The following is a 24,597-nucleotide window of genomic DNA, read 5'->3' on the forward strand; positions in this document are numbered from 1 at the left end:
GGCGCTTAAATTAGTCAGAGCTGCAAACGCACCAATCGGGGGCGCTTAAATTAGACAGAGCTGAAAACGCACCAATCAGGGGCACTTAGATTAGTCAGTGCTGAAAACGCACCAATCAGAGGCGCTGAAATTACTCAGAGCTGAAAACCTGCTAATCAGAGGCGCTTAGATTAGTCAGTGCTGAAAACCTGCCAATCAGAGGCGCTTAGATTAGTCAGTGCTGAAAACCTGCCAATCAGAGGCGCTTAGATTAGTCAGTGCTAAAAACGCACCAATCGGAGATGCTTAGTTTAGTCAGCACTAAAAATGCGCCAATCTGAGACACTTAGATGAGTCAGCACTGAAAATGCGCCAATCGGAGGTGCTTAGATTAATGAGTGCTGAAAACGTGCCAGTCAGAGGCGCTTCGATTAGTCAGAGCTAAAATGCATCAATCAAAGGCGCTTAGATTAGTCAGCACTGAAAACACACCAATCAGCAGTGCTTAGATTAGGCGGCACTGAAAACGCACCAATCGGAGTGCAGATACAAGTAAAAACGATTAATAGCTTTAGTGATTATAACAGGAGTTTTTGCATAACTTGTGCTGGACTCGGCTAACGTCACGGACATGGCATGTGTCGTGCTACCTGTGAATGTACGTTAAAGACTGACGTGGAAGAGAAGAAATTGTTGAATAAATGTGCTATTTTTGCACACAATAAGTATTCTTGTGGCGTCATAACATTATGGTTGAACCACTGATGTCACATGGACTATTTTGTCTATGTCCTTACTACCTTTCTGGGCCTTGAACGTGTCAGTTGCATTGCTGTCTATGCAGGGTCTAAAACAGTCATTTCATCAAAAATATCTTAATTTGTGTTCCGAATATAAGCGAAGATCTTACTGGTTTGGAACGACATGAGGGTGAGCAATTATTTACAGAGTTTTAATTTTTAGGTGAACTATCCCTTTAAGGTCCAAAGTAGTCGACGACATTTGAATATATAAAAATAGGGTATCTTTATCAGAGTCATAGCCCCATGGGCAGACCGCAGAAAACTACAAATAGAGATTAAGTTGAGAAGCAAAGATAGAGAGAAAGTGGGAGTATAAAAATGCAGAGAAAAAAGAGGGTAAAGAGCGAGAGATGTAATAGCCCCGCCCTCTTTCCAGCTTATATATGTATGAGGGAGCCCTTATCTGATAGACAGCTCTGCTCGACCAATCAGGTTGCACCGAACGCGCGAACGACAAGCAGCAATTTGCCTGTCCCCGGGGAGACTGGGTGGAGTGTGCGCGCAAGAGCATGTGTGTATCATTAGGAGCGCGGCACAGACAGCTGGATGGATACGCGCTTCTCTGGTCCTCAGTCCGCGGTGCGCTCAGCATCTTTTCCAACACAACCGTATGGAGAGAGACTCCACATCCCTCACACGCTCAAATAAAGCTAAATTTCATTTGGATCTAGATCTCAATAAAACCCCGCAAATTCGGAGCTCAATCCCGCGACTGAGAGGAAAGGAATATATTATGCGTTTCAAACAAGGAATCTCATTCTCTCCGGTAAGCGCAGCTCTCTCACGCTCTCATGACTCATGTGCATCCTGTGTGATGGGGGATATTAATAGCGGGCCAATGCGGGGGTCTTAACGCCAAACGTACTGTATGCGCTCTGTGATTATTAAAATCACTTCTAAATATATATTTTATCTCTGTTTTAATCATTACCATATTTTTGATTAGAAAGCTCTGCGCATTTGCGTAGGAAATGTCGTAATCTCGCACAGAGACTCTACAGGTATCAAGGGGAGAAATAACTGTGAATCCAATAATGTGATGGAAGGAAATCATTGATTTATGATTCCTCAAGTTACTGAGTAGCTGAATACAATTATAAGGTTTATTCTGTCACCAGTTTGAGAGTGTAAAAATATAATTCAAAAAAGCTTAGTAAAAGTTATTAATACACTTGAACAATGAATGTTTCATGATCAAAATTGAGGACCCAACTGTATTATTCATGCACATTCTGATCTGGATGTTACCTAAACGTTATTTTAACGTTAAAACCAATGTTTAGCATTATTTCTGGACAATAAGCTTTGTTCATGTACAATCAGCCCCCATAGAATTGTGTTCAAAATCTTGCTGTATCACTGTGTGTAAAATATGTGACTGTCACAAATGCTTTCAAGCCCTACAGTCAATTGAAACCAAAAATATTTTACACCGCACCTCATTTTAATAGACATAATTCTGCTTTAAAGCCTATGTTATTCTTCAACCTAAAATACAAAAATATGCCACCTACAACTAAATAAAGGTTATGTTTGCTTCTTGTGTAAGATGGTAAAAGAGGTTGTGATGCAGCAATATAAAACAAACTGGCTATGAACTTGAGTTCCCTCAGAATAGTTAATGTAGAATAGTTATGTAGTTTTGGAATAGGACACTTAGGGATCTTATAGTAGTACAGCATGTACATTTGGCTTCTCTTCTAGTATGTGGTTACAAAGTTTGTGTTTTTGGTTGGGAATAAAATGCAATAATACAGTTTAATCTGAGGCATGTATTTGGTCTAAGCACCACTGATTTATGATATTTGCTCCTGCCCTCATGTGTATGAACAAGGTGTAGATAGGAGCATAGAGATGAGAGAAAGAAATCAATAGGGACAATAGAAGAAAAAAAAATTGAACATGTCTTGAGACAGGGCTGAAGAATATGCGACAGAAATAGCTGATATATCTATAGGGATTCTGTCAGCAGTGCTGAAGCGTAATTAATTGCTGTCGTGCAGTGTGTTCGGCAGCAGTGCGGAGCAGGTGAGAGCTGTAGGACTATATAACACACACACTCTCTGTCGGCGCCCGTGTCAGTGTAGTATCTTAGCTAATTATACTTCACACCAGGCGTTTGAAGTGACACCATGTAGTGCAATAGGAAACAATGCTGATATATTACAGCACACTGGGGAAAACACACTCATGTAGTCACGCTCATAACTCAGGAAGTAAACTTGGTTTTCTTGTACAGTTTGTGAAGAAAATAGAATCTAAGAATAGAATAGAACAAAACAAAGCGAACAGAACAGAACAGAATGAATTAAACAGAATGGAACAATAAAGTGCTGGGAAAAAACTGAACTGAATACATGAAACAGAAAAAAGCAGAAGACACAACAGCAGAAAATAAAATATAACACCAGTGAATAAACAGGATAAAAAAAAGCATAAAAGAATAGAACAGAATAGAGTATAGTGAAAACAGAATAAATATAACAGAGTAGGATAAACTAGAAAAAGCAAAATGGAGTGTAACAGAGTACAACAGAGTAGGGGTGGGCGGTACACCGGTGTCATAGTCATCACCGGTGTGACATTGCGCCATGACATGGATTTTCTAATACAGTCAATACCGTAATAAATCAATTATGTGCATTGAACGGCTGCATTTACATCAATAATAGCTAATTCTAAATAATAAGGCATTAAATTTTCTTCAAACGTTCAGTTGTGGTCTGAATACCTGTCCTTATACTATATATCTTGTTGTAAATAAAAAAGTAAAACATATTCGTATCAGCTTTACAGGTGGTAGGTAAAAGGGGAGTGGCCGTTAAACGACTGGTGAAACATCGTGAAGAAAGGTCGGGCCTGTAGCCTATACCAGGGGCGGAGTGGCAATCCCGGTCGGCCGGCCGAAGGATTTACACAGCGGATCACAAATTGAGCGGGCGCGAGGCAAACACGACCGGCCTGAGCTTATTAGAATCATTGACGTTACTAAATTCTCTGTGAATAGCGGCCAAATACTCCCACATACTCCCCGCTAAACGTCCAACCAATATTTATATCAGTTGCATGTCCTTGCATGATGCTTGAAATTTCCATCCAATCACAAAGCTCTTTCTAGAATGCTCTTAGTTCTATAGTTCCTTACAGGCCCGGCTCCACGGCCACCCAATCAGAAGCTTGGCCCACCCGACCCGAGCCCCATACATAGCCAATCACAAAATTGGCACGATATTTAGTTGAGCTCCATATTTTTTTCTTATCGGCGCTCCCGTAAATATGAAGGGCATAGAAATCGCTTTTAACTGAGTGCTCGCGCTGTTTACTTTTACTTTTGATTTTGCGATAACGCACACTCTGTGTAAAGGGAGCAGCACATCTTATAATAGATATTTGTCAGTGAGTACAAGATTGCAGCAAATCCTCCAGTCTATTTTTGTCATCTCTCTTGACTTTCGACCCGTGATCATTCAAATCTAAAGGTCACTGTACCAGTGGCGCCACCCCACTGGCCATAATAAATTTTAGTAGCATCAGTTATGCATTTCATCAGGATTGTTAGCTTTATTTTTTTTTTTATATTTCCTTACTATTTCCCCCGCACATTCATGGTTTTGCCGGTGCTTTGTGGCAAGCTTTAGGCTATTGCGTGCGCATGATCGCGCAACTCTTCAAACTGCGCTGAAGGCACGCTCGCTGCTGCCCTTCGGGCTCGGGCTGCACTCGTATTAAGCTTGTGTCTATTTTGATGAATATGCCGATTAAACATCTATGCTTTCTTGTTTATTTTTAAACATTTGAAATGAATTTGCACTCCAAACATGAGGCTACTTGCAGTTGAATTGCAAAGCGACTTTTTTTCTATTTCGCTCTGAACAGAGAATAGTTATACTTAAGTTTTAAAGCCTATAACTTTATATGCTACCAGAAATAACAGTAAAGCAAAAAAAAATATATATCGTCTTCAATTAGATTTAGGCATGGAAAATTGTTTGTATTGTGCCACCCTAACATTTTTACTGGCCTTTTTCGGCCACCCTATGAAAAAAATCCTGGAGGCGCCACTGTATTGTACACTGAGTCCAATTTTCGGATGCGTTTTTTTTACGTTTTCTCATATTCGCCATCCTTATCAAAATGCTTATTATGGATGCGAAAATGCAGAAAATCAAACACGATCCGATTTTTTTTTTTATGACGGACGAAAGTTTCAGAGGCAGTGTGTAAACTCGATTAACATAACCTGTATTTTTTTTAACGTGCAAAAATTGCGGACGAAAATTTCGTACTCCAGCAGCTCGTGTTGGATGCAGGGTTGCCAAGTCCGCGTTTTTCCCCACAGAATTGGTCTACTTTTAAACTGTTGTCATGGGTTGATTTCCCCCAGTTATTTAAAGGTTTTAAATATTGCAGAAATTAAATTTCAATAAAAAATAATTTTTGTTTTGTTGTACACTGTTAAGTAAGATCTTTAGGTTTTTTGCAAAAGAAATATGTTGAGAATGCATAATACTCTCCCATGTCTCTTTTTGATAAGGATACCTACCATTTACTTATTATATTATAAAAATATTAACTTTATTCACATACTAAAGGGACAGGACAGGCTACTCCTCCCAAAATGTACCAAAAAAAAAAGTAATACCGTGATATTATACCGTCACCGTTCAAAAGATGAAAAATACCGTGATATTAATTTTACCCCTATCCCTACAACAGAGCATGAGTTGGAACTGAATAGAACAGTATATATAGAAGAGTAGACTAGAAATACACTTAACGGACTAGAAAACACAATAGAACTGAATAATCTGAATTAGGAATTAGGATTGAGTACAGAATATATTGAAAACAATGGCCTAGAACTGAATAAAATATAGTAGAAAAATAGAGAACAGAATAGAAAACACACACACACACACACACACACACACACACACACACACACACACACACACACACACACACACACACACACACACACACAATAGAATAGGAATTTGACAAGAAGAGAATAGAACAAGTTATAAAAAGAACAGAAAAAAATGACAGAGCAAATTAAAATAGAACACAATAGAAAAAACAGAATAGATAATGCATAATAGAACAGAAGACAATACATGAGGAAAATCAGAATAGAGTAGAACAGAATATACTGAAAACAATGACCTAGAACTGAACTGAAAAGAACAGAATAGAATAAAAAACACAATAGAAATAAATGAAAATAAAACTGAATTAGGAAAATCAGAAAAGAGTACAACAGAATATTGACATTGAACTGAATGAAATATAGTAGAAAAAATTGAATCAAACATAACAGAATAAAAAAACACAATAGAACTGAATAAGAATAAAACTATTTGACAAGAAAATAGAATTTAGAGAACAGAATTTAGAAAAGAGCAGAAAATAATACTAGGATTGAGTAGAATAGAATTTTTCAAGTTCATCAATGATCTCTATGATGTTTTTGAGAAACACAGCCCAGATCAGAACAGAACTGAACATGGCAGAACCAAATTAAAAATAGAACTGAGTAGAATTGAATAGAATACATACAACAGAACAGAAAAGAAAAAACTAAATTTTCCGAATCTCAGCCAGGTATATCCACAGCGTGATTACTAGTTTTACACATGAGTGGTGTTATACTGGAAAAGTCAACTTATAGAGATAATAAACTTTAATTCAAAGCCTGAAAGCGACAGAAAATTTGAGCTACAGAATCTGTAAGTGAATTAAAGCCAAAGCAGAAGGTGAAATGAAAAACAGCCTCTTTGTTCCGACAGCTAATATTTCTGCTATTGAAGTGGACCTGAAACCACGCAGGTGGACTCAAGTGGTCAAGGGCTAAACGTTGAATCCATTAACGTCACCGCCACAAGATCCCGCCGCTGCTGTGTTTTAAGTATTCTGCCCGCCACACACATTTTTCCCTCTTTTGCTTTCAGTCACAGCGCAGTATGAAACGAAACCTGAGCAGCCCCCTCAGATCCACTCGTCTCCCTAAACACAAACCAGAGGGGAAGGCGTTTCGCAGTCTGCGTTACGGCATCATAATGTGACAAAGTGTCACCTCCAATTCGTGATGTCCCCCCGCACACGCTTCACTAGGAGCGCTGCCCCGCTGCCGAAGTACGGCGAGATTTCTACTCATTCTAGGCTTGTGAATAAAACATAGCACAGCAGGGCCACTTTATGTGGTGTCTGTAGCATTAGACGAGTGGATGGAAAGGAGAGTGTGTCTGTGTGTGTTAGTTTCATGAGTACTTTCTCTAAAGGAGGCAAACCATAAATTTTTCAGGTAAAGTGGTTGCACTCTTGACTCTAGGAAAGGAGCGGTTGTCAACGAAAAGTTGTGATTAATGCAGACAGACAGAGGAACTGCTGTTGGTACTGTACAGACAAAACACACTACAAACTTCCACTGAAAACTTGCCTAGAAAAGCACTCGGTGCTAAACGCAAACAACATCCTTGACAGGTATCCCTTAGCCAATCAAAACATACTTCAAGTTTAAAATAAGGTGCGATTTTGAAATTGCACCATAGGAAGGGGAACCCAGCATGCATCACCTCACTTGTATGTATTTTTTTGGTATTTCCAACAGTACTTTGAGATTTGGCTTCTTTTAGAACTGTTTTTGTTGGTGATGGACAAATTAGCTGCCCATAATTTGTCAGTTAATGAAACTAATTAAGTCGAAATAAAATAAAACATAAATATTACATTACAAACTTACACTTTTGAAAAAATGAATGATTGATTTAAAAAGAGAACACAGTGTTAAATTAATACAAAGTAAACATTTTTATAACATTTACAATACTTTTTGATTAAGACACCGTGACCACAGTTCCAAGTTAAAATCAAGCCTGTTGTCTGCCAAGCAGACTGATACTCTTAGCGAAACATCCCAATGGAACACCACATGTCCAATCACATTAGACAAGCAGCAATAACTGTTGTATAAACCACAATTAAAGTGATAGCTCACCTAAAAAATTTAAATTACCCCGTGACTTACCGTCAAGCCATTTTAGGTGTATATGACTTTATTCTTTGTGACAAATACACTTGGAGATATTTAAAAAAAATGTCTTGGCTCTTCCAAGCTTTATAATGGCAGTGAATGGGTGTTGAGATTTCGAAGTCCAATAAAGCGCATCCATCCATCATAATAAGTGCTCCACACAGCTCCAGTGTTTAAAAATGGCCTTCTAAAGTGAATCGATGCATTATAAAGGCCATAATTAAAACTTTATAAACTGTAATCTCTAGCATCGCTAACATGCGTTAAAAAACATGATATTATCAAATTACCATAATTTTAACGTTCCATTTAAAACATTTTGAAGTTAAAATAAATAGTTTGAAAAATAATACATTATTAATACATTAAAGTGTATCTGTGTACATCAGACCTTGCATGGAAGCCCATTTCCACCACTGAATAAAAAATAAAAAAGATCATTTTGACTTTTTATCTCACAATTCTGACTTTTTTTCTTGCAATTGCGAGTTTACATCTCGCAATTCTGACTTTTTTTTATCAGAATTGCAACATAAGTTCTGACTTTTTTTCATATCTGTGACATATAAACACACAATTCCGAGTTATAAAGACAGAATTACTAGATATGAAGTCAGAAATGCAGATATAAACTCGCAATTCTGACTATATCATGCAATTCTGACTTTTCGCAATTATATCTCACACTTCTGAGAAAAAAAGGTCAGAATTGCGAGGTTCATGCAATTCTGAGAAAATAAAAGGTCAGAATTGTGAGATAAGTCACAATAACCTTTTTTTTATTCAGTAGCGGAAATGGCCTTCAATAGGGTTTTCATAGGGTGTCAGTTAAAAAATGACTATGCGAATGATGAGCAAAGTGTGGGATTATTTAAATGAGAAGAAAACTGAAAAGTTTTGTGTGAACAGTGTAATTGGCTTACAATAACTCTACTGGAGCGATGCGTAATCATATTCAATACAAGCACATTAGTTTAGAGGCGCATTCGTTTAGAGGCTGGCCAAAGCCAGCAAATGTCAATCACAGCATTCACTACAACCCTCCGCGCTGTCTATTCATCTAAATTAAAACCCACTTCGGTGGTGGTGCGGGATGTCCAGGCGCTCTCTGAAACGCTATCGGTTTGCTTTTCGTTATCTCTGCGTGTTTGAGACTTCAGGTTCTGCCGAGCACGTTTTTTTTTCAAGTGCAGGAATAATTGTTAATCGCCTCAGGTCCTGTCTTTCACCAGACAACTGATAATTTCACCAAACAAATAACGCATGGTCTGAGTAAGTAAAATTGCCATTGTTGCATCGTTTTGTTTTTAGACGATATAGCCTACATGAGCTACATTTTTTAAAAGCTGTTGTAATGGCATTCCTTGATAAACGTTTCATTGTTTTTGACTTGTGTTTTAATATACTGGCTAACGTTATATGAAGATTAAGAATTCTGTCAGGCTATTGATTGATTTTCCATTGTTCTGCATTTCCCCAGCTGTTTTGAATAAATAAGCTATGCATTGGCTGACTTTGAGTGTATGCTCCTCTTTTTTTTTCTTTTTACGACCGCCTAAAAGTAAACGATGATAACGTGAGGCAAGTGTAGTGCAAGCAGAATTCACTGAGGGATTTGGCAGTGCAATTCATAGATTAAGTATTTCAAATGTAGGCTATTAAATGCTACATGCAAGCACAGAGTTTTTTTTCTTACCATATTTTGGGGGTTTCTTGCTTTTAGATTAGTCGACAAGTCGGATACAAAGCTTTCGTTTAAATGACTGTCAAAATTAGTCGTCGCGCACATCCATGTTAACGGTTTATAAAGTTTTAAATATGCATATTTTTCTTAAACAAGCGCATCAGTGCACTTCAGAAGGCCTTTATTAACCCCCTGGAGCCATGTGGAGTACTTTATGATGGATGGATAACTGCCATTATAAAGCTTGGAAGAGCCAGGACATTTTTAATAAAACTCTGACAGTATTCGTCTTAAAAAAGAAAGTCATATACACCTAGGATGATTTGAGGGTGAGTAAATCATAGGGTAATTAAAATTTTTGGGTAAACTGACATACTGTACATCTGTGTACATACGTACCCAAATGCAAGTGAATTGAGCAAAAATAGTCTGCCCCTTTGACCCTTTCCAGCATTTAGCTATAGAAGCACTCTCTACTATTTCACATAATGAAGTGAGCACAACACTCATGAACTACAGCTAAGGGCTCTCTTAGTTAAGGAGGACACATACATGAACAAATCAAATTAGCGTGTGTGGGCATCTTTAGAGCAAAGCTCTTAACATAAAATAGACAGAAATGGGAAGGATGGAGAGAGCAAGCGAGATGTGTGTCCTTGTGTGTGTATACTTGTTCACACTCGTGTTCAGCTCAATGCATCCATGTTGTGCTTGTCATAGCAACAAAAAGCATGTTCTTGCAGATAATGGCAGTTTATTATATGTTAAATAAATCAGCTATTTAAGAAAAACAGCTGTTGAAGCTGATTTAAATCATGAGACATGAGATATATACAGTATATATGGGCCATTCTACAGAATTGGTGCAAACTGCTGTCCCACAACCAAAAAACACATTTAAAAAGCATTTAAGTATTTATTTAGATGATTACTAAGATCCTTCTATTATCTATTGAAACCCACAATAACATTTAAAATATCAGTAAGCTTAATATATATATATATAAAATCATAATTTATTGTGTACTTTCAATTGTTAGGAATTAACTGCACAATTACTAGAAATGTGTTCCTTGGATATTATACAATTTGCATACAGTACATACACATTTTTTGGAAAAACATTATTTTCAAGAAGTTTCTGTAATTCTGGAATTCTGTAGAATGGTCCATATACATATTTTGTTGAGCTGAAAAACTGTTTAATACATTGTAACATAAAAACAGTGATTATACTAATTGCAACACCTCTAATTCTCATACATCAGACAGTAAGCAGCTTCAGAAATAAGTTTACAACCTCATAATTTGTGCGGTCGTTGGGATGAATGGTGATCTTTGCACAATCCTGGCAAAAAAACAGACTACAGGACCAAACAGATGGCTATGCAAGGAGAAAGGAGAAAAAAAGGCTCCCACCTGCTTGTGTTGACTCGCTGCCATAGTCGGACTAACATAAGCACACTGTCCTACAGGAGTTCTTTTGCAAACCTGCTCCTATAGTGATACTGACAGCTTCATCTAACACAGGCAGGCGGCTTTGTGCTTTCTGTCCTCAAGGTTGCAAGCCAATCATAATTTCAACATACAAACTCAGATCTAGCAAATATACACTGAGATTTTCTATGTACGCACTCAAATTTTTATAATTATATTAGAGCTGTCAATCGATATCATTGAACATAAACCTTATCACAAACCACACAGTCCACAGAAATCCATTTTGAAATCAAGTTATCAATCTGTCCAAGACAGACTAAGAGACTTGCTATATTTTTAAGACGCCCTGTCAATTTGATTAAAAACTGATTTATATTAAAGGATTATTTCACTTCCAGAATAAAAATGTTCTCATAATTTACTCATGTCTTCTCATGTCTTTCTTTCTTCAGTCAAAAAGAAATTAAAGTTTTTGAGTAAAACATTCCAGGATTTTTCTCCATAAAGTGGACTTTAATGGGGATCAATGGTTTGAAAGTCAAAATTGCAGTTTTAATGCAGCTTCAAAGCATTGAAGTCTACTATATGAAGAAAAATCCTGGAATGTTTGCCTCAAAAACTTTAATTTCGACTGAAGAAAAAAAGACATTGTTAGATGAAATGGAGGTGAGTAAATTATCAGGACATTTTGATTCTGGAAGTGAAACAATCCTTTAAATGCAATTGAAAAACACATACCACATCAGTTTTCCATCACTATATAAAAGGTTAAAGAGCAACTTACTGGGTGAGGGACAACAACCACTCATGCCATTGCAAACAAACATTTCATGCACACTGTGCAATGCATTTCAAATATAGTGTTAGTCAACCGTACAATAGGTACAAAACACAGAGTCTGAGTTCACAGGCAAATTTTAAAATGTCTTAATTAACTTCCTGTGCCCACTGGCAGCTGCCACTGAGAGACAAAATGCAGTGGTTATCGCTGAGCCCTTTGGGATAGCACTTCATTGTGAAATAATTGCCCCTCTGTGCATTCAACTGGCTGTAATGTCTATTTATGAGACAATAAAAACCAATGTTAGCAATGCCCTTACTATGCTTGAATAACACGTTCGAAAGAAATGCAAAACACAAATTAAATGTGTTATGTATGACTAGAGTTACAGTTAAATTGGCTTCCATATAAGTAAGTTATTATATTCAAAGCGCATCAAAGCATAAATTAAAGCATGTTACAACAGATATAAGTGTCTGGCCAGTCAATCGCCAAATAAAGCTCATTATCTCACAATTATCTATGACAGAAATAAGATGGCACTGCATACCGATGGTCTTAAATGCACAACCCAGGCGTGTAAGAGTAAAACATATGCTTCTGTCAACAGTTGGAATGGTTGTGATGTGTGCAGATTTTCTTAACACCTGCCCTCATGCAAATAAAACCTCCTTGACATTTGAATACATTGCAGGAGAAGTCCCATGAGGTGGGGAGGGTATAGGCATATGAGGTCAAACCAGCAATAATGTATTATTTGATGGCACAAAAAAGCAATAATACCTTCACTCATATGGTCTAAATATATCGTCATGCTCCTGAATGCCAATATGCCTCTTCTTGACACTAATGTGACACCGCATTCATTTCCTCTTTCTCCTGTCTCTTATTTTCCACAGATGGGAAGTGACGAGTGTGACTGATTGAACATAATAACGATGGCAGACAAGTGGTCCGTCCCCCACTGCTCACCCTGCAAATTTCCACTTTCCCTGGTTCCATTCCCCTAAGGATACGCTGACCTTCACATATGCAGCAGCCTGCATGACAACCCAAAGCAGGGTAAATTAAAAGGTTGCTGCTCTCCGGCAAGGACGACAACTTCTGGGGACTCGCCATCAGCAGAAATACACCCTGTTGTCATAACAAATGATTCTGTGTTTGTGAATTTAACGCCTCTAACACCAGACCCCATAAGGACCAATTACAAGCTGAAGAGAGGAGGTCCAAGATGAAAGATTTGCTGTTTGCAGTTTATTTGCTGGCAGGACTCGCGCTGACTAACTCAGTTCAGGCCTCCGAGTGGAGGGCTGCGTGCCTCAAGCTGTGCAAATGCGAAGTCCGACCCTGGTTCTCTCCCTCGTCCATGTATAATGAGGCTCCGACTGTGGACTGTAATGATCTAGGACTTCTGTCTCTGCCGGAGAGGCTGCCCTTAGACACTCAAGTACTTCTATCGCAAGCCAACAACATCGCAAAGATTGACAGTCCTTTGGACTATCTGGTAAACCTAACAGAGGTAGACCTTTCTCGAAACAACATTTCCTCGTTGAGTGATGTCTATCTAGGTCACCTTCCACAACTTCAGTCTTTGCACCTAGAGGAAAACTGGCTAAGCAGCCTTCAGGATAACTCCCTTGAACACTTCCCAAACTTACAGGAGCTCTATGTTAACCATAACCTTCTCTCCCTGATCAGCGCAGAGGCTTTCCAAGGGCTTAACAAGCTCTTGAGGCTCCATCTTAATTCGAACCAGCTGAGGGCCATAAGAACAGACTGGTTCCGGGATCTTTCTCAGCTGGAAATCTTGATGATAGGAGAGAATCCAATTGCCAAAATACAAGACATGAATTTCAAGCCCCTTATCAATCTCCGCAGTCTTGTGCTAACCAGAATGAACCTCACTGAAATCCCTGACAGTGCGCTGGTTGGACTCGATAAGCTGGAAAGCGTGTCATTCTATGATAATATGTTCCCAAAAGTACCTCAAGCTGCTCTCAGACAAGTGCGGAACCTCAAGTTTCTGGACCTTAACAAGAATCCCATTGAGAGGATCCAACGGGGTGACTTTGTGGACATGATCCACTTGAAAGAACTTGGCATTAACAGCATGCCGGAGTTAGTTTCCATTGACAGCTTCGCCGTGCACAACCTACCAGAGCTGACCAAAATCGAAGCGACGAACAACCCCCGACTTTCCTACATCCATCCGAACGCGTTCTCCAAACTCCCGAGGCTCGAGTCCTTGATGCTAAACAGTAACGCCCTCCGGGCCCTTCATCATGTCACGGTGGAATCCTTGCCTAACCTTCAGGAGGTGAGCATGCACTCCAACCCCATTTACTGTGACTGTGTCATCCGTTGGATCAATATGAACAAGACCAAGGTCCGCTTCATGGAACCAGATGCCCTTTTATGCGCCGGACCCTCCGAGTTTGAAGGTCGTCTTGTCAGGCATGTGCACTTCCGTGAAATGGCGGATATCTGCCTGCCCCTAATATCTCCGGAGAGCCTTCCAGAGAATGTCAACGTGAGTGCCGGGCATTCGGTGTCTCTGCATTGCAGGGCATTTGCCGATCCTGAACCGGAGATCTACTGGGTTGCACCTTCTGGAGAGAAGATCTCGCTTCAAACAGTTTCCAAGAAGTATCACCTGCATCCTGAGGGAACGTTTGACATTTATGGCATCACCGAAAACGAGGCCGGGCAGTACACCTGCGTCGCCCACAATCTCATAGGTGCGGACATGAGATCTGTCTCGGTCGTAGTAAACGGGTACTTCCCCATCCCGGCAAATGAATCCCTGCATATCCAAGTCAAAGGGGCCGAGCCCCATTCGGTGAGGATTTCTTGGGTGTCCCCCAAGGGTAGTCTTGTGTCGAATATTAAGTGGTCGACCACATCAGAGCAGCACTCCTTGCAGTTCACTGCCCACGTGTTGTCAGATGTAAAAACATTCAACCTTACACACTTGCAGCCACTGACGCAGTATGAGGTATGCGTGGAAATTACGGACTTGCAAAGTAGACGTTTAAAAAACTGCATGAATGTCATTACCACTGAGGTTTTAATAGGAAAAACTGATGATGGTATCGATGACGGATTGATAATCAGCATCACCGCGTTGCTCCTGATCATGTCTGCGGTGGCCTGTTCGTTCATTTGCATGTTGCGCAAGAGTGATCACCTTTACAGGAAATTACGAAATCAGCCGTATGAGATATTACCCTCAAATGTTAAACCAGTCTGGGGGTCAAGGGCTAAAGCCAATGATTCAGAAACAGACTCCAAAAACTCCATTTGAGAGAAAAGACTCTGAGACTGGACTATGCGTCTCTAATAACTCTCTATCTGATGCCGACCACTGGATCATTATGAAACAGATTCTGCGTGGTTTGTGGTCTAAGACGTTTCTTGCTAAATCTGACATTGATTGCCAAAAAGCCACTAATTGTTTAAATGTCACACTTCACTGGGGAGCATGAAGAGGATCGTTATTTCATGCAGGATCAAAGAACAGCACATGAAAGGTTGGGCCTGTCTATTTACACGGAGCGCAAAGCCTTAGTGGCCGAGTCTTTTTATTGTGGGCTTGTAGCAACACTACTTGTGCTGTGTCATTGGTAAAATAAACAGTGTCAAGTTTATGATGGACTACGCTTTGTAGAATAGATCATAACAGTACACATGTACAACACTTTGTGATAAAATACATTTATACAGAAAATGACAACTTGTTTTCATTGCGAGTGTTTTACAATGGCTTCATTTGACTAATTGCACTGTCAACTGAGAAGACATGAACGTGTAAGAAATGCTCAAGTCACAGTTACATGAAGTGTACAGGTATGTGGCAAAAATCGTGTTTTTTAACCAAAGTCTGATATTGTAATCAGAAACACAACATCAGAGGCTAGCCCGAAAAAATTGGATGTGCCTGGGGAGTTGAAATATGAGAAAATAGTGGAAAATGCGAAGGTGGGGTTTGGGGGAAGAAAAAATTCACAGAACTCATTGACTTTAAGTCACATTATCTTCTCTTTCATTAAAAATCCAATAGGAATTCCAACGCTAAACTCCCACAGGTGATGAATTGCCGTCACCGAACGAATGATGTGGGGGATCTATCAGACTTGCTTGGTCATATATCACAAGAGGTTTTAGCACCCAACACGGGGGCTTTTAGAGTTGGGCCATTTGTCACCTACACAGGAGCTAAATTATGCGCCATTATAGCAGTAGGTACCGAATAGGTCAGCAGGAATGTGCTGCATCTGGTCTCTCTATTTCACAGTGAGACTGGTGAGACGTAGCGGGCATTATGGACACAGAAACAGCTGCGGTTCACAATGAGAGGGCAAGCAATGAGTCAAAAAAAAACAAAAAAACACAAAGGTTAAGGAAAAGACACACAACCTAAACTACTGACCTCATAAGGTTTTGGCAAATGTTATAATATTTCTTTGTCATGTTAAATACAAAAATGATTGAAACCATTTTTACTATTATTAAGAATATTTAAAATAATTAAAAAATATATTAGAATGGTTTTAGAGAGTATACATTATTTGTCAAGCCACAATTAAAACATTAACAAAAACAAAATATTAAACATTATTTTTTTTTAAATAAATGTAAAGACTGTTTTAAATTGTACAAATTGTCAAACTACAGAAAAAAAACACAAAAACAAAATGTTAGCAAAATAATACTTAAATATTTCAACTACAATTAATATTCAACATATTTTAAGAAAACAGTTTTAGACTGTACAAATAGTCAAACTACAGTTAAAAACTCATGAGCAAAATCAAAATGTTAAATAGAAAAATAATATTTCAATATTTCAACTATAATTTAGAAATTTTAAATAGTTAAAAATATATTAACACAATCAATATTTCAGTCAAATTTGTCAAACTACAGTTGAAAACACATGAACAAAACTGAAATATTAAAAAGTAAAATAATACTAATATATTTTAACTATAGTTAAGAAAATTTGTAATATTTTAAGAAAATATTAAAACTGTTTCAGACTATACAAATGGTCAAACTACAGTTAAAACACAAAAACAAATCCAAAATATCAAATAGTAAAAATAATTATAATAATTATATTTTAACTATTATTAAAAATATATTTTAAATATAAAAAAAAAATATTAGAAAGTTTCAGATTGTATTACGTTATTTGTCAAGCCCCAGTTAAAACATGAACAAAAATCAAATATTAAAAAGTAAAAATAATGCAAAAAAGTTGGACTACAATTAAAAAAATGCAAAATATTTTAAGAAAATATTAAAACGGTTTCAGACTGTACAAACTGTCAAACTAAAGTTAAAAACATACAAACACACCAAAATATTAAACAGTAAAATAATACTAAAATATTCAAACTATAATTAAGAATATGTCAAATATCAGTACATTATGTATCAAACCCAAGTTAAAAAGACGTGAACAAAATCGGAAATATTACATAGTAAAACAACATTGAAATATTTTAACTATAATTAAGTCAATCAACATATTTTAAGAAAACGTTTCAGATTGTCAAACCCGTTTCAAAACACACTAAACAAAAAACATAGAATAGACATAATCTACATAATAACTAGACATAAAAGGCACTTGTCTGACACACAAAAAAAAAAAACACATTTTGAGATGCAAAGTTCCATTCAATATCAGATGTGGGACATTCTTACTTTATATCTCCAACTTAAAGGCACTTCATGTTTGATGTTTGGAAGATGACAAAATGATCAGTAAAATCGAAACTCTGGATAAATGACCATATGAAATGACAGAGGGTGGTAGAGAGCACCTCCTGCTGGTTGAAATAATAAGAGGGCAACATGAGTCTCATTTAATCAGCCATAACTTTCATCAAGAACAAGGACACTACAGACTAGCATTTGGCCCATCAAGAAAATCAATTCACTCTCCATTAATTTCCAACCACATAACGTCGCAATTAATATAAGGTATATGACACGCTGTGTGTGTACAGGAAAACGAATTACATCTTAATTACGTGATGTGCTCAGCAACTGAGAAAATGAGCAAATGGGCTAGTTCTTCAGGAACATTAGTTCAATTAATCTTGATTATCTCACCTATCACAGTCTTTATGTCCTTCTTTCCATACGGTCACGCCATGATCACGCCACCGAAAATAAGTTTATTAATTGGTTAAAACGGTGAACTTGATACATCAATTTCAAGCTCCGACTGTTTTGATTACTATGCATTTCTATTACAAGGCTTTTGTTATGGGTTTTGTGTCATAGCATCAAGTTAACACCAACACCCAAAGACAATGAAAGTTAAAGTGTTAGCTCACCCAAAAATGAATATTCTGTCATTAGTTACTCACCCTCATGTCGTTCCAAACCTTTATGACTTTCTTTCTTTTGTGAATGGTATGTGAGAAAGTTAACTACACCATTTTGATTACCACTGACTTCCATTTTATGAAGGGAAAAAAACACTGTGCCAATACTTAAAATATACAACATACTAATATAAAATCCAAGGCAAATTTCTTTATTTAAGAGTTTAAGTACAATTATATATATATATATATATATATATATATATATATATATATAGATAGATAGATATAGATATATAGATGTAAATATATATAGAGATATATAGATATAGATATGTGTGTGTGTGTGTGTGTGTGTGTGTGTGTGTGTGTGTGTGTGTGTGTGTGTGTGTGTGTGTGTGTGTGTTATTAGAGCTGGGTTTTGACATAAATTTCACAATCCAATTCAATTCTGATTTACAAGCTTGTGATTAGATTCAGTTTCGAATTTAATGCGATATGATTTAATTCAATATAAATTATTTTGGATATATTTCAGGAACAGTACATGTCCCTGAAATTTTCTTAAGGAAGAAAAAAATCTCTCAACTAATGCTGTAAAATATACATGAGAATTACTATAATACTGAAGATTAAAATTAACTAATTTGTATATAAACGCCTAAATTACACTTTTTATAATAATAAAGTTACAATTACATAATTACATTTTGTACTCCAATTCAATTTTTGAAATCCAAACTTTTCAATGGTGGCTGTCACAAAACTTGACGGATTTTTTCAAACATAAAATAAACATTTAAGAACAATATATAATATATAATATGTTATATGGTGCATACAGTTGAAATCAAAAGTTTACATACACCTTGCAGAATGTGCAAAATGTTAATTATTTGACCAAAATAAGTGGGATCTTACAAAATGAATGTTATTTTTTTATTAAGTACTGACCCGAATAAGATATTTCACATTAAAGATGATTACATACAGTTTAGTCCACAAGAAAAAATAATAGTTGAATTTATAAAAATGACCCTGTTCAAAAGTTTACATACCCTTGATTCTTAATACTGTGTTGTTACCTGAATGATCCACACAACTGTGTTTTATAGTTGTTCATGAGTCCCTTGTTTGTCCTGAACAATTAAACTGCCTACTGTTCTTTAGAAAAATCCTTGAGGTCCCACAAAATCTTTGGTTTTTCAGCATTTTTGTGTATTTGATTTTGAGCTCCATCTTTTCACACTGAGGGACGACTACCTTCTGCAACAATTACAGAAGGTTCAAATGCTCACTGATGCCTCAGAAGAAAAAACAACACATTAAGAGCCAGAGGGTGAAAACTTTTGAACAGAATGAAGATGTGTACATTTTCATTATTTTGCCAAAATATCATATGTTTTCATTTAGTACTGCTCTCCAGAAGTTACAGAAGATACTTACACGTTTCCCAGAAGACAAAATAAGTTACATTTACCCTGATTTTCAAATTCAAAAAGTTTTCACCCCCCCGGATCAAAATCATACAGCCATTGTTGGAAAAGGTTCAAATATTTTGCTGCTGAAAATGGTCAATTATTGTCATGTTTTGGGCTGTACTAACCGGTCCGACAGGGAAAAACATTTGGAGTACTTTAGACTGCCAAAAGTTATAACAAATCAAGGAGAAAAGGCGTTTATGGCTGGCCAAACTGAACCAGGATTTCCAGGGCGAGAATCTTGACAACATTCGTGTTTGTTCTTATCATTTCCAGTCAGGTAGGTGAAATATTAGGCTAATATCTTAACAAATACTGCTCGTATGTATCTTTACCACCTATTAACTTTAGTTTTTCAAAAAATTGCTCCCTTTCCTGCTTACTACGTCCTTCTCTATATGATTTAGCAGCTTCCATTTTTTCCATGGTTTAGACAGCATAAATTAGCAGAAGAAAGTATTCAGTAGTACATTAACCATGCAATCAATGCTGTTGTTTACATCCGAGTATCACTAATATGGCCGCACATCCGGGTAACTGACCAGATAGTGATGTAAGTAAGTGCAAATCGTCTATTTATAAGGAAATAAGTAAGTGTATACATAGACATCAACATTTGACTTGTACTGTAAAAGTCAGATTTAATTAGAAAGGATACTGAGAGAGGACTGTGGCTCTTGGCAGGGCTGGAAACCCTGTGCTTAATGCTCCGCTTTGATGGCACATTTTGTAATGAATAATTTACCTGGTTCTAATGACCCTGTAAGCCGACCCGTTCAAGCAGCGCCATCGTTCTGAACGAGGTGATTACAGCAGTGAGCCAATGTGAGACGCCGAGATTAGAGAAAAAATGAGCACGGTTCAGGGGGAGGTTAGCGAGAGCCTAGCGGCAAACAGCTATTGTATCAGGATTCAACCAAGCTAACAAGTTTTCTTGGCAATGGCACTGAACAGGTGTTTCATCTTTGTTTAATGACGATTGAAACACCTTTTATAGAAAAATTAAATTAAACTACAAATGACTGCATGCGATCGCAAGCCAGTTTGTCAATCTGTGCAAGGATGAAATGAAAAAGACGGGCATGTTTGGACATAACAACACTACAGTAACCCAATAAAAACAATCAATTCACAGAGAAATCATCTCTGGGAGCCACAAACGGTCTATGCCAGCTTACGCTTTGACAAATTCGCTTTGTTTCGTCAAAAACCAAATCAATCAAAAGCCATAACCTGACAGCCAGAGCTTTTATCGTGGCAGATGATATGTTTAGTGAATTATCAATACCATCCTTGATTCGCCTGGTGAATCCCATTTACAGTTCATGTTACTGCATACAAAAAGATTCCATCACAAAGAAGTATTGGGACCAAATACGTGACCAAAACACATCCAATGTCCTTTCACTCATTGGCGCCACAATTTATGTGGAGTCACTGACTGAATCACGCAGGGAATCTCGACAGCTGCAGGCAGGAGCCCATGTGATAAATCTCTAGCATTAAAATGTCAATTTATGTCAGGACTGATTAACAGTGATTAGCAGCATCATATCACTTCCTTCAAAAACAGATGGTGTGTTTTTACCTTCACCTACAGCTGAATATTGAAAATGTTACATTTTGGAAATGTTATTATAATTATAATGTATAAACTTGACATGTGAATAAATAAGATAGACCATTCGACTGAAGATATTAAAAATGATTAAAGTGCATTTAAGTATTTTCAGTGCATTTACAACATATGGTGCGTTCAAGTCCAACTGGAAAATTTAAAAAATTACAGAATGTTTTTTTTTAATCTACTTTTACAAAATGCTGAGTAAAAATTGTGCATCAGGTGTGTTGTGGCATTAACTTTTTATTTAATTTATGAAGGTGCTGTAAACTGAATCATTATATATTGTTATTTTCGTATTATTTATGTAGTATTATAGTTTTAATATTTTGATTTAGCTTTTATTTCTATATTTTCAGTTTTCATTTTAATTTTTAATCATTTAGTTTTGTGCTTTTGTCACTTAGTATTTTTTTTTAATCACTATTTTGTTTTATTTTATTTCATTTTAGTTTAATTTTTGTAATATTGTTTTGTGCTTTTGTCATTTTATTATTTCTTTTTAATGTCACTATTTTATTTTATTTTGTTTTATTTTAGGTTTTCATTTTTATTTTAGTTTTAATTTTTAGCAATTTTGTTTTGTACTTCTGTCATTTGATTAGTATTAGTTTTTAATGTCACTATTTTATTTTATTTTATTTTAACTTGAACTTATTTCAGTTAGTTAACAAGGGAACAAAAGGAAAAGTTATATTTATTTAAGTTTTTATTTTATTTTATTTTATTTTAGTTTATTTTAGTTTAGTTTAGTTTAGTTTTAGGTCTTCATTTTAATACTAGTTTCATTTTTGTTAATTTTGTTTTGTGCTTTTGTCAATTTATTAGTTTTTAATTTTATATTTAATTTTATTTCAGTTTTAGGTTTTCCTTATTTCCAGTTAATAATTTTAGTTAGTTAAAATGGCAATTATTTTTTATTAAAGTTTTTATTTTATTTTATTTTATTTTATTTTATTTTATTTCAGTTTTAGGTTTCCATTTTAATTTATTTAAATTTTTAGTAATCTGGTTGTGTGATTTTCGCATTTTAATTTTAATTTAATTTGAATTTGTAGTAATTTAGTTTTGTGCTTTAGTTTTTTTATAAGTATTAGGTTTTTTTTTTTCAAATCACAATTTATTTTATTTTTATCTTTTTATTTTTTGTTAGTTTATTTCAGTTTTAGGTTTTCTTTATTTCCACTTATTAATTTTAGTGGTCAACGTAAACTTATTTCAGTTAGTTAACATGGCAATTAATTTTCATTTAAGTATTTATTTTAATTTAATTTATTTCAGTTTTAGGTTTTCGTTTTAATTTAATTAAATTTTTTTGTAATTTTGTTGTGTGCTTTTCGCATTAATTTCAGTGAATTTACTGTAAATCGAGACAATGAATGATCTTGTAAATTAGATCTTTCCAACATAATTTAAATGCACCATTAGTTTTGTTTTACAGCAAACTTCCAGTTGTTGTAGCTTTCATTTAAAGAAACATTTTTGCACTGCTGTTTCCCACAAATCCTTTTCTACATGCAGAAAAAAAAATTTTACTACTTTTTTTTTGATGTCCTTCAGAAACTAAAAGGAAAACAAATGTAGGCTGATATTTATGCACCGCATAACCATTTAAATTATTGATGACATTTTAAGGCTCTGAAAAGTAAAGGCTTTCAACAGGAAGATTGAACAAACAATGGCCGATGGACATAGTTTAAATATTTCATGCTAGAATATAAAACGTCTATTACTGTGCAGCGCTGTTAGCCAAACTCAGCGTGTTTCACAGATAGGATCCACTGCCTAAACGTCATTCAAGACGCAAACTCGAATTCTCTAACTACAGACACGAAATAGATATACAGTGGTGTGAAAAAGTGTTTGCCCCCTTAATGATTTTTTATTTTTTTGCATGTTTGTCACACTTTAATGTTTCAGATCATCAAAAAATGTAAATATTACATAAACATAACATGCAGTTTTAAAATGAAGGGTTTTTTTATGAAGGGGAAAAAATATCCAAACCCACATGGCCCTGTGTGTGTGTTTTATCACACCTGAGTTCAGTTTCTCTAGCCACACCTAGGCCTGATTACTGCCACACCTGTTCGCAATCAAGAAATCACTTAAATAGGACCTGCCTGACAAAGGGAAGTAGACCAAAAGATCCTCAAAAGCTACACATCATGTTGAGATCCAAAGAAATTCAGGAAGAAATGAGAAAGAAAGTAATTGAGATCTATCAGTCTGGAAAAGGTTATAAAGCCATTTCTAAAGCTTTGGGACTCCAGCGAACCACAGTGAGAGCCATTATCCACAAATGGTGAAAACATGGAACAGTGGTGAGTGGCCGACTGACCAAAATTACCCCAAGAGTGCAGCGACGACTCATCCAAGAGGTCACAAAAGACCCCACAACAACATCTAAAGAACTGCAGGCCTCTCTTGCCTCAGTTAAGGTCAGTGTTCATGACTCCACCATAAGAAAGAGACTGGGCAAAAATGGCCTCCATGGCAGAGTACCAAGACGCTGCTGAGCAAAAAGAACATAAAGGCTCGTCTCAGTTTTCCAGAACACATCGTGATGATCCCCAAGACTTTTGGGAAAATACTATGTGGGCTGACGAGACAAAAGTTGAACTTTTTGGAAGGTGTGTGTGCCATTACATCTGGCGTAAAAGTAACACAGCATTTCAGAAAAAGAACATCATACCAACAGTAAAATATGGTGGTGGTAGTGTGATGGTCTGGGGCTGTTTTGCTGCTTCTGGACCTGGAAGACTTGCTGTGATCAATGGAACCATGAATTCTGCCGTCTACCTAAAAACCTGAAGGACAATGTCCGGCCATCTGTTCTTGACCTCAAGCTGAAGTGAACTTGGGTTCTGCAGCAGGACAATGATCCAAAACACACCAGCAAATCCACCTCTGAATGGCTGAAGAAAAACAAAATGAAGACTTTGGAGTGGCCTAGACCTGAATCCTATTGAGATGCTGTGGCATGACCTTAAAAAGGCGGTTCATGCTCGAAAACCCTCCAATGTGGCTGAATTACAACAATTCTGCCAAGATGAGTGGGCCAAAATTCCTGCACAGCGCTGTAACAGACTCATTGCAAGTTATCGCAAACGCTTGATTGCAGTTGTTGCTGCTAAGGGTGGCCCAACCAGTTATTAAGTTTAGGGGGCAAACACTTTTTCACACAGGGCCATGTGGGTTTGGATTTCGTTTTCCCTTCATAATAAAAAACTTCATTCGAAAACTGCATGTTGTGTTTACTTGTGTTATCTTTGATTAATATTTAAATTTGTTTGATGATCTGAAACATCAAAGTGTAACAAACATGCAAAAAAATAAAAAATCAGGAAGGGGGGCAACACTTTTTCACACCACTGTAGGTAAAGCATGTCGCCCCAAATTAAACTCAGATCCGTAAAATAAACTTCATAATG

The 24,597-nt window shown here is 36.5% G+C and overlaps 2 protein-coding genes across 2 annotated transcripts in view; one reads left to right on the plus strand and one right to left on the minus strand.

The window, feature by feature from the left end:
• LOC141301994 (mitochondrial inner membrane protease subunit 2) overlaps window positions 1-24,597 on the minus strand; it is a 126,175-nt gene that overhangs the window by 13,530 nt on the left and 88,048 nt on the right. The window lies entirely within an intron of this gene.
• LOC141301533 (leucine-rich repeat neuronal protein 3-like) lies at window positions 1,319-15,453 on the plus strand. The gene is made up of 2 exons (XM_073831729.1): window positions 1,319-1,548; window positions 12,620-15,453. The coding sequence occupies exon 2, from the start codon at window positions 12,952-12,954 to the stop codon at window positions 15,022-15,024; it is 2,073 nt and encodes a 690-aa protein (XP_073687830.1). The 5' UTR covers window positions 1,319-1,548; window positions 12,620-12,951; the 3' UTR covers window positions 15,025-15,453.

Source organism: Garra rufa, chromosome 25 (assembly GCF_049309525.1).
Source record: "Garra rufa chromosome 25, GarRuf1.0, whole genome shotgun sequence".
In the NCBI taxonomy this organism is placed as follows: domain Eukaryota; kingdom Metazoa; phylum Chordata; class Actinopteri; order Cypriniformes; family Cyprinidae; genus Garra; species Garra rufa.